This window comes from Austrofundulus limnaeus, unplaced genomic scaffold (genome assembly GCF_001266775.1).
Source record: "Austrofundulus limnaeus strain Quisiro unplaced genomic scaffold, Austrofundulus_limnaeus-1.0 Scaffold132, whole genome shotgun sequence".
NCBI lineage: Eukaryota > Metazoa > Chordata > Actinopteri > Cyprinodontiformes > Rivulidae > Austrofundulus > Austrofundulus limnaeus.
Window position 1 is genome coordinate 780,476 of NW_013952534.1, and position 10,810 is coordinate 791,285.

The window sequence follows — 10,810 nt, forward strand, 5'->3', positions numbered from 1 at the left end:
ACACACACACACACACACACACACACACACACACACACACACACACACACACACACACACACACACACCCTTCAGATATCGCTCATCTGTGGCTCAAAGTCCCTGTGGTGGTAAATCAGATCAGGGAGTCAGGGAATAAGAGGTGGACTTAGAGGGAGATGAGGCGCGGGGAGGAGCAGGAGGAAGAGGAGGAGGCAGAGAGAGAGAGGGATGCTGAGCGAGAGAGAAGGGGCACAGAGGGAGAGTAAAAGAAGATTATGAGGGAGGATGGCAGAAGACTGGATGCTGGCTGACGAGAGAGAAAAAGGAAGTGGAGGGAGATGCTGTTAGATGGAAAAGGCGGGCGGTCATGTAATGAGCATGTGAATGCTGTTTTRCAGTTTTTTTTTCCCAAACTTTGTTGGCAGTCAAACTATTTTTGCATACTTTGTTGTATTTCATCCATTCATATATCAAAATGTTCAACTCATTCAGGAGACGGGTGCTCTGATTTTTTTGATAACTTTTATGCTTTTCAAAATATTTACCTTTATGCATATTTTCCCCCACAAACATACAGTAAGATCTCATCAATGTCTAGAATTTGCTTTAGCTACATTCTCTATTATTTCTTCTTTGGCTATTTTTAGTTAGCCTTTTGTTACTTTAAACTTTTATTTAGCCTTTTGCCACTGTTAGCTTTTAACTATCGTTCTACTACTTTTAGCTTTCAGTTAGCATTTTGCTTCTTGTAGCTTTTACCTAACCTTTTGGTGCTTTTAGATAGGGTTTGGCTACTTTTAGATTTTTGATAGCCTTTTGCTTTTACATTTTAGTAAGTCTTATGTTACTTTTAAATAGGTTTATGTTTCTAATAAATTTTATCTAGCTTTCTGCTGCTTTAAGCTACTGTACTTTTGCTACTTTTAGCTTTAAGCCAGTAGTCTTCTTTTTTTAGCTTCTAGGTCACATTTTGCAAATTTAAGCTATCTTTTGTTTACGTTTACATTCTAGCTTCTTTGCTACTTTTAATTTTGTTACCTTGTGTTTTGCTACATTAGTTTAGTTTACATTAGTGTTTAGCTTCTATCTAGTCGATTGCATATTTAAGCCAGCTTTTTGATACTTTTTGCTTACTAGCCCTTAGGTTTCATTAGCTTATCGTTTGCTACATGTGGTTTTGAGCTAGCCTTCTATTTCTTATATTTTAGGCAACGTTCTGCGCTTTTTATTTCGTTTTGTAGATTTAACAATCTAGTTTTAGCTTCTTCAGCAAATTCCAGTAAAGTCATTCAGAAATCTGTATTCAATGCATTTAAAAAAAAACACATTTTCTCTAATCGCCTTGATTTCTGTGCGTGTTTGGCTGTGTGTTAGCAAAATATCTCATGAAGCAGAGAACAGATTTAAATGATGTATATCTACTACAACTGACTTCTGGAGTCAACTCTGATGCCACCACAATGAGCTGACCTTAGTGAATCAGCAAACCAACAGGTTATGTTTGAGTCCTTAGAACAGCATATCTGCTTAATTATTGAGGTAAGTAAAAATAAAAGGTGCAACAAATAATAACAACTTAAAAGTTGTAATCTAAACTAAATTAAAGGTCTAGCATTGCTTAAAGGAGAGGAAAGATGGGACAGAGTTGTAGCTGCTCACAGAGAGTAAGTGTTGTGAATGATCTCAGCTACTGTTTGTTTTTCTTTCAGCTGCTCCCTTTCTACAGGGGTTCAGCAAAGAGAACATGCTTGATTTGACAATTGTTTTGCTTTGAATGTAAATTTCTGACAACCTGGGCTCGAACCTGCAACTCACAGCTACCACATCAGCTTTTAGCTCATTGTCTATAAAAACAACTGAAATGTTGTCAGTTTTATTTCTTCTAGGTCAGCCATTATGAATGTGATTGGTTCAAAAAGTGAATCACTTATAGATTTACATGTAATGATTATTTCCTCAAGATTTTGTTGAAATTTGTTCAGCTGTAGGCTACATGAGATATTTTGCTAACAGAGAGACTACATTTAGTCCAGAAAGATAATTGCAAAAGTTTAAAATGTTTCAAAGCTCAGAATATGTGTTGTGGATCAGTCTCAACTACCTCCACACCAAATTTCAGGTCAATATCTGTAAAACTGACTGAATTATGGCAATTTGTATGCCTTTTTAGATCAGCTGTCTGTGGCGGCCATCTTGAATCAGGTCAACACAAACAGTTACATGGTTGTAGATGTTTATCTATTTATTATTTTGTGCAAGTTTCATTAAAACTCGTTCAGTGGTTGATTAGATATTTTGCTAATTGACAGACACGCAAGCACATGCAAAAACATTGTCCGCCTTCGCCTTTCCAGGGAGTGGGCTATAATTAACTCCCATCTGAGGGTGATGACCTTCACATTTTGTACAGGGGGACCCCTGTAAAAACTCAAAAGGACCCCCCGCGGTACGTGTCCTGGTGCCCCAACTTGCCGCGCACTGATCCGTGTAAATACACACAGAACCACTCACGGCCAGATCCACGCTGACATCCGAGCCGTCCAGCAGCAGGACCCGGCAGGTGATGGTGGTTCTCGCCGAGCCAGCGGCCGGGATGTGGACCGACGCTCCTCCGGAGACCACCGCCGGCGCGTGGACGACCTGCTGCTGGTGGGGCAGGAGCAGGGGGTTCCCGCTCACCCCTCCTCCTCCTCCTCCTCCTATTCCTGGACCGTCCTGCTCATCCCTCTCTCCCGTCTGGAAGCGGCTCCGACGGCTGAACGTCCGACGCAGAAACCCCATCATCTTCCTGATCCAGAAGGCGACGATGTGTCCGTCAGAACCGCAGTCTGAGTCCTCCTCCTCGTTGTCGTTCCTCCCCGGGGAGAGGAGTCACTCAACGGGCACGGAGGAGACTTCAGGGCTGCCGGTCAGTCTTCGTGATGGAGCAGCAGGGGACTCCAGCCGCATACTAATAAAACTGACCCACCGAAGCTCCAACCAGTTGATTTCCAGTCATTCGGGTCGGTGTGAACGTCCGGACTCTGTCAGTGAACCACCTCCCCCTGTCCTCTCCCAGAACACCTGCCTCCTCCTCCTGCTTCTCTCGCTGTTGCGCACCGACTCAAAAATCCCGGAGAAATCTCGTCCGGACGCTCCGCAGCGGGAACCCAGGGAGAGAGAGAGAGAGAAATAGAGACAGGGACGGGGCAGAAGTCTACACCTTTGGACCGGAACCCGGCCGGCTGTTTTTCCGTTTTTTTTTCCCGCTGGAGAACCGAAACTACCAGCCTCACCTCTCAGGTAAAAGTCAACCAGCGAAACTGGACAAACAGCACAAACTGCGCATGCGTAAAAACACGAGCGCTTGAACAAACTTCTGTTGCTCCGCGGCTGACCGACCCGAGAGGACCTGAGAAACAGCGCCCCCTGTCGGTCTACGCCCGCCTGCAAACTGGGCCGGAACTGGAGGGGTTTCCAAGAGTTTAATGATAAAGATTAATGACCTCTTTGGAAATACATCACTTATTATTAAACTTAAACAGCGCAAGAGGTCAGATTAGAGACAACGTAATCCAACATATTTTAAACGGATGAAATTAACCGGAAGTAAAAATTCCTAACATAAAATTATTTTCTAAATTCACTTTTTTTAATCAAATTATTGGGTCAGTAAGAGTTTTATAATTTTAAGACTGAGATTCAAAATCAGTAGCATTTATTTTATATATTTATTTAAATTTCAGCTGCATTTATTAATTTATGTACACAAATAACTAAAATAGAAACAAAACTCCAAAACAAAAATAAAATCCAAAAATTTGATGAACACAAGTTACACACTAAACACTTATAAGGGTAAAATCAAGCTAAAACCACTAAAAAAAAAACAACAGTATTTTGTTTTATTTAGTTCAAGCCATTGTGATGGACTTGATTTGTTAAAACACGCATCCTAAATTTATCAAGTTTTATTTGTTGAAACTTTGTATTTGTTTTCTTTTTGATACCTGTAATTTATTTTTAATATATACTCAGAGACCACATAACTGAACTTTCTGATTTGTTTTTCATTTGATAAAACAAGACTTGTTTTGCCTAAATTGCAGGAGACACAACAGGGAAGTCAAGACATGTTAACTGCATTTAAAAAAACAAATACATATATAGGAATTCATCTGATCATTTTATGTTTCAAAAATACAAAATCTCTTCCTGGCACAGCATTTATCACCCAGTCTAGAGAATGATTTTCTTCAAGTATGTTGCAGAAATATTTAGCTGACTCATTCTTTTAGTCAGTCTTCTAAAAATATGTTGTTTAAAACATGAACACACATTTCTTACAAACACCAAATTGTGAATAATAACTTGTAAATAATGAAGTTTTTATTAGCAGTTATTTAGTCATATCCACATCGCATGGGCTGATTTGTAAATTGTCAACTTTAGCAACTCTCTGCTGTGTAAATAAGTAAACTACACTTTTATTAGGAGCACTTTCAAAGAAAAAGAAAAACTAGTGACTTTCTATGAGACGTCCTCTCCTTTATGGAGCCATCAAAGAAAACAACAAAAACACAACTGTTACAAATCAATGATTTTATTTCATGTGAATAATTTAAAAGTGATGAAGAGTGAATTTGGTGCTCTGCACCTCTTTAAACTACAGAATCTGCCGCTGAGATCTAAAAGAAATCAGCTTCTGACGCTTGTCTCAGAATACGAGAGATAAACTGTAGATTAGGACCGTCTCGCTCAGCCTCTGATGGATTCAGACCGGTCCGGGGGAAGCTTCAGTCTAAGGCACATGTAGCTTAACAAGCAGAGGCACCACTCCTGAGAGACCTCTTATATGGAAATTAGCAGCTCACGTCAGTCTTACATCAGTCTCTATGGAGACCACATTCCCTATAAGCTTAATGCACTTTAAGTAAAAACTAAGGTCAACTAGGTGTAATATTCTGTCGGAGCTACGTGGAGCGCACAGAGCTGTGCTCTGCAGCTTTGTTTTTTATTATTTCATTATCCAGTCCCTGTTCCAGTACCAGAAGCTCCAGAGTTGAACCTGTCCCACCCAAATGAAGCAGAGGCAGGGAAGAAGTGCGTTCGGTCTCCTTCTCCCTTTGACGATTTTGGCTTACGGTGTTGTAGGTTTTTTCTCCTGTTTCTCTTTGTAGACTCGCAGAATGGCTTCGCACACAAACTGGAACTGACACTGGAAGACGTGAAGCAAAAAAAACAAACAGATTATTAGTTACTGGAAAACAAGGATTTTTTTGTGGAGGTTATGTTGATTTCATTTCAAATCAATATCCCTCATGACTGAGACATCTCTAAAATATCTATTAATAACTTGTTCCTACATTGTGATGAGTGTGAAAATACTCAGAAGCACTAAAGGGTATTAATAATTGAAGAGGTAGTTCAGATCTTTTGAAGTAGGGAAAGGTTATGAACAATCAATATCTCACCTGTTGTAGGTAGCTCTTTGAACAAACTTCTGTTTGGAGAAAAGAGCAGAAAAAAAATCTATTTCTCCACACAGGTAAGATATTAATTTATTGCTACATTTCCACAGAACCCCGTTTCAAACGATCTGATCTATTGTTTAAAGATAGAAAAATGTTGTATTATTAGTTTTTAAAACATTTGACTCGTCACACTTAAGGCAAAGACAATGGCAGAGAGTTACGCTACCATTCACGCCAGAGTTTTAGATCATCTTATACTAAGAAATGACAGAATGAAGTAGAGCTGGTTGGTTTCTGATCTACCCAGGTTCATATTTTGAGTCCTCACACTGAGTCAAGTCCCACAAACCTGGGGTCTAAACTGACCCGTATCCTTAATGTCCTCTGAGAGACTACAGATTTAAAAAAAAAAAAAAATATCAAGGAATTACCAGAAATGCTTCAGAATCACATTGGTTGGGTCCCTGGTTTGGGTTAACAGTAGGAATGTGTATTGGCAAGAATTTGGTGATATGATACATATCAGGACACAGGGGTCATGATACGATAGCCTTTTTTTTCTTCAAAAATTCTAATAAAAAACTAATTGTTTTGTGTATTTTACGTTTCATAATTCTTATTTCATTCATATTTCATGTTTTCAATAGTTAGGCCAAATGTGTCATTAAATTGTTTGCGTCAGCTTTTAAATTTATAATATTAATTTATTATAAAAATATGGTCACCCAACACACTAACAATAGCTCACATCTTATATATTATCGATCTGTTAGTGCTTGGAGTGCATTCTGAAAGACTCTCAGCTACTACCACACCAAGTTTTAGCTCAGCATCTGTAAAATTGACTGAGTTGTAGGTATTTTTGTGTAAGCTGTGATGGCCATCTTTAATGGGTTGAATCCAAACTTTAATGGGTTTTAAATGTACATCAAATGGTTACTTTTTGAGAGTTTCATTCAAATCCATTCAGGGGTTTATGAATTATTTTGCTAACAGACACACGGGGTTGACTCCAACAGTTAATTCTACAGTTTAGGCCAGGTTGTGAATGACTCTCAGCAACTAATTTGATCACAATATCTGTAAAACTGAGTGAATAACCCATTTTTGTGTTGTAAAAAATGTGAAGATATATTAGTTTGTGCAAAGTCACATGACAAAACAACAAATCAATGTCAGCAGAGACGTGACGTTTTCAAGGTTAAAACTGGACCAAAACAACTGACGGCCTCTGACCGAGAGCCGCCCGATGAAACGTTTGGTAAAACCCGTTTGTCATGATCCATTTGTGACCCATTTTCAAAGATTTACGTAACCAGAAGGAAGTGGTTGATACAGGGCAGTGTGCCAAGATGGAACTGGACGATGAGATTTTCACAGGATAAAAAAAAAAAGATTTATCCTTAATCTAAAACAGTATGTCCTCTGACTGTGCATGTTTTTATTACTAATACACAAACGTCTAGCCCTGAGGAAGCGTTCCATCAGCACATCAGAAGCCACAGAGGCCCTTTCAAAATAAGGGCTATAGTGGCAGCAGCAATAAAACAGGCTGCCATTTTCCCACCCTGAGTCACATTTTACCGTCCTCTCGCCAAGGCGGCACAGAGCATGACTTCCAGCCTTGAATCTTCGACTTGAGCTGCTCATCTTCAGCCTTCACTCAGTTCAAGTGTGACTTAATGAGTCAGAGACGAAGATGGTTTGACTTTAATTTAAAAAAAATGGCATATATGCATTGGCATCAGAAAAATGCAATTTTCAGTCTTGCATATTCTTGTGGTTAGATTAAACTTTTAAAACCAAACCACAAAAACGTATACTGTAGCTCAAATAAAAAGAAAATTGAAAAACAGCACCATCTGAGCAGAAGAAATGTAAAAATATGAGGAAACGTTTCATCTTTACTCGAACTTTCCTGTTACACGGAGCTTTAAACCAACTCAAACGTTAAATATTTCTATAAAAAATGCTGTTTCCATTCACAACAACTCGCCCATTTTATACTAAAATTAGCACATTTTTAGATTTAGATGAGTTCACGCCATGTAATAATTGAAGATTTCATTAAAAGAGAAGACAGCTCGGGGTGATCATAACACCATAATGAATTTAACGAGGCGAAGACAAGAAACTTCTGTTTTTGTTCCTCAGTACCGTGGTCTGAACCATCATGGCTCGCTGTTCTCTCAGTGTTTTCACAATGTCCAGTGGGAACACCGGTCGACCCTGGTCCATCAGGTTCAGTGCTGTCTCCATGGTGATTAAAACACCTGTACGTCCGATCCCGGCACTGAAATTAGGATCGCAAAACAAACAAATGAACAGAACGGTGAGCTCATTTCACAGGAGATGGGCAGAGAGTTGTCTGGATTCAATGAAGACCCTCATGTTACCTGCAATGCACCATTAGCGCCTCATCACCTTTCCTCCTCTCCCTCACTGAGCTGACGAAGAGCAGGAAGTCGGACGGGTCGTCAGGTACGCCGTGGTCCGGCCACGCCACGTACTGCAGGTGTGTGACGGCGCGCTCCTCGCCCAGCTGAAGTACGCACACACAAAAAAAAGGTGGACAATGCAAGATTACATAATCAGTACTTAATGTCATAAATGCGTAACCTTTGGAAAATATAATCCACAGGTGGAGCACCACAGGCTGGTGATGTGCGGAACAGAAAAATATCAGAGATGAAAACAGGTGGAAAGGAGAGATGACAGAGCAGCGGAAAAAAACAAGAAAAACGCTGACTCTGGAGTTTATAAGTGGGCCTGTGACTCCACACAGGGATTAATTCTTCCCGCCAGAGGAGCAGATGGACCCACACAGCAGTACCTGTACATGCGCGTGTGCATTCAAATTTCACGTCTCCCTGAGCATGACTCTGTTTATTTACCTGTTCATCATGGAGGCCGTCATGGAAGGCAACACCTTTAATATGATCATCCACCGTGGTGCAAGTCAACAGAAAACAACCAGCCTATGAAGAGGCTTTTACACACAGATGGGTGCAAAAATGATCAAAACACACTAATGCACATCCCCATCCACACACACGTGCAGACAAAAACACCCACACGGAAGTGACTGAATGCTGGCAGCAGTGAGTTTGCCAGGAGTGGTTGCTGCCTGCGGTGAGCTTTGTTACGTGACATATGGCATTAACGCGCTACATGCCACTGCCACATATAAAGACAAAAACAGCTCTGTGTTTGACTGAGCTCGTATTTCACATGGACATGAAAGCAGGTGGCAGGAATTTACTGTTAGGGCTGGAAATGATGAGTGTTTTATTGATTTTTTTTTGTCAGAACGTCTCAAAAGAAAGAAAAAACAGCCCTGCACTGCAGCTGCTATTTGTGGCTATTTAATGAATTATGTGTGAACTAGTGCCCAGTTAATATGAGCTATAAACTGGTGGAAAAAAGACATTGTCCATCATAATCTGTCCAAATGATTTCAGGTCTACATTCAAGTAAGGAATCAAGATTTTGCACCAGTCTAATACTCAAAGGGAGACGTGTGCCTCAAACTGTGCTGCCAACTAAAGATGAAAATCTTCAGGCACCTCATGATTCGATTATGATTTACATGGCTGTGATGTGACTATAAAATGATTTTAGATATATAGTGGCAGGCACAGTTCTGCTAATCGCTAATAGCATAAGTAGCTTCTCATTTAGTGGAATAACTTTATTGCTAAATTTGGAAACCTTTAGTGGACTAATTGGCTTCCTCTCAGTTCAGTTCTGCTAATTTTAAGTTCACCAAAAATATTCACAGGTGAAAATCTTCTATTTTTATTCCATTTATCCAAAATTAAAGGGGACCTATTATGGAAAATTCACTTTTTAAAGTTTTTTTTACTCAACTTCGGGTATGTACTTCTTAAAAAAACAGTCCTAGGACCAAAAAAATGCACCCGGGGCATATTTACTGTAAGTAAATGTATTTTTAATGTATATTAACGACAAGTTTTATACTTCCTTCATTTTGTGATGTCACAAGTCGTACGACAACCCACCAAAACCTGCGTTCAGCCCCCTACCTAGCAACCCCCGGGTAAGACTCCTCCTCTGTATAAAAAGCTGTCACAGTGTTGTTGTGCAATGCACAGCTCATTTCACAACAGGTCTCCAATGGGGCAATGGGTAGAGTGTTGGATCAGAGAGTGGGAGACCAGGGTTTGAAACCGGCATGGACATAATTTAATTATTTATTTTTCGTTCGTTATGAACACGTTTTCTCATGTACCTCTATTGTGTAGCTTATTAAAGCCTTGTTAAAGCCTATTTGTTCGAGTTTCTGAGGTATTTCGACCGCTGCTGCTCCCTGCTCTGGTAACAGCATGCAGAGTGAGCGCAGAGCAGAGGAGGAAGAGATAAAAAAAAAACAAAGAAGCTGCGACCGACTCTGCCTCTGGGTCTCACAGGGTCTCATATGGTTGTACAACGGAGCTTCTGCTATTATTAGCCATGCTAACGTAAATGCTGGCTTTGGAGGGCGGAGTTAATGTCAGTAGATTTTTGGAGGGCGTTACCAACAGAGCTCATTAACATAAACAGCTCTTCTGAACGGAAGTCAGAGCAGGCAGAACTAGAAAATGGGAAATTTTATTATCTGAGAATTATTTTGTGCATTAAATTGCATGAACATGGTCTGGAGCGTCGAACGCTCAAATGATTCAAATCGTTCAAATCGCACTGCTCTAATCGCGCTTGGCGCGCCGCAGCACTTCCCGACACTGCTTGAAGCGCGTCCCCCATAGACTTTTGCATCTAAACCTGATGCTCCTGATGCTCAAAGGTGTGAACGCACCATAAGTGTATTTAATTTAGTTATAATGTAAATACAATAACAATTAAACCAAGATATAGAATAATTATCATTCTAAACAAAGATTTAGAATAATTATCATTTTGATCTGTACACTGGTGTGACTGGGCCTCGAGCCACTTTATGTTCAACAAATTGGGCCCCGAGGTCAAAAAGGTTAAGAACCCCTGATCTAGAGGGGTGTCAGGGCATTTAATATCGCCCTGTTCTGTTTTATGGCACCGTCTATCAGCTGGCATTGTCTCGGGACATCATGCTAAATCAGTCCACTGATTTTTCTGTTTATTAATTTTTTTTACTCTGCATACATTTTGTAAGCTACCTAAGTGGCCAATGGGCTGACCCATGGGCATATGTCATCTCAAACTGAACATTTCATGTACCTGTTAGATTACATATGACCCTATGTACAACTCCTGTAGTTTGGCCTTCTAGATCTTTGGCCTTGTTTAAACCAGCTTTCCACACTCTCCAGACCAAGCAGCAAATATGTGTCTTCTGCACAGAACATACACTCACCGGCCACTTTATTAGGTACACC

General features: G+C 40.2%; 2 protein-coding genes across 8 annotated transcripts in view; both read right to left on the reverse strand.

Annotated features, from left to right (window-relative positions):
* epb41l4b (erythrocyte membrane protein band 4.1 like 4B) overlaps nucleotides 1–3,514 on the reverse strand; it is a gene marked incomplete in the record, with an annotated part of 40,235 nt that extends 36,721 nt beyond the window's left edge. For all 5 annotated transcript variants that reach the window (XM_014015641.1, XM_014015640.1, XM_014015639.1 and 2 more), the window contains 1 exon segment: nucleotides 2,494–3,514. In XM_014015641.1, coding sequence (XP_013871095.1) covers nucleotides 2,494–2,766 — 273 coding nt within the window.
* A 1,032-nt stretch (nucleotides 3,515–4,546) lies between these two features.
* Nucleotides 4,547–10,810, reverse strand: part of ptpn3 (protein tyrosine phosphatase non-receptor type 3) — a 27,479-nt gene continuing 21,215 nt past the window's right edge. For all 3 annotated transcript variants that reach the window (XM_014015644.1, XM_014015642.1, XM_014015643.1), the window contains 3 exons: nucleotides 7,832–7,977; nucleotides 7,593–7,728; nucleotides 4,547–5,179 (listed from right to left, as the gene is read on the reverse strand). In XM_014015644.1, the coding sequence (XP_013871098.1) occupies nucleotides 5,102–5,179; nucleotides 7,593–7,728; nucleotides 7,832–7,977 (360 nt within the window). In that variant the 3' untranslated portion in view covers nucleotides 4,547–5,101. The remainder of the gene's footprint in view (nucleotides 5,180–7,592; nucleotides 7,729–7,831; nucleotides 7,978–10,810) is intronic.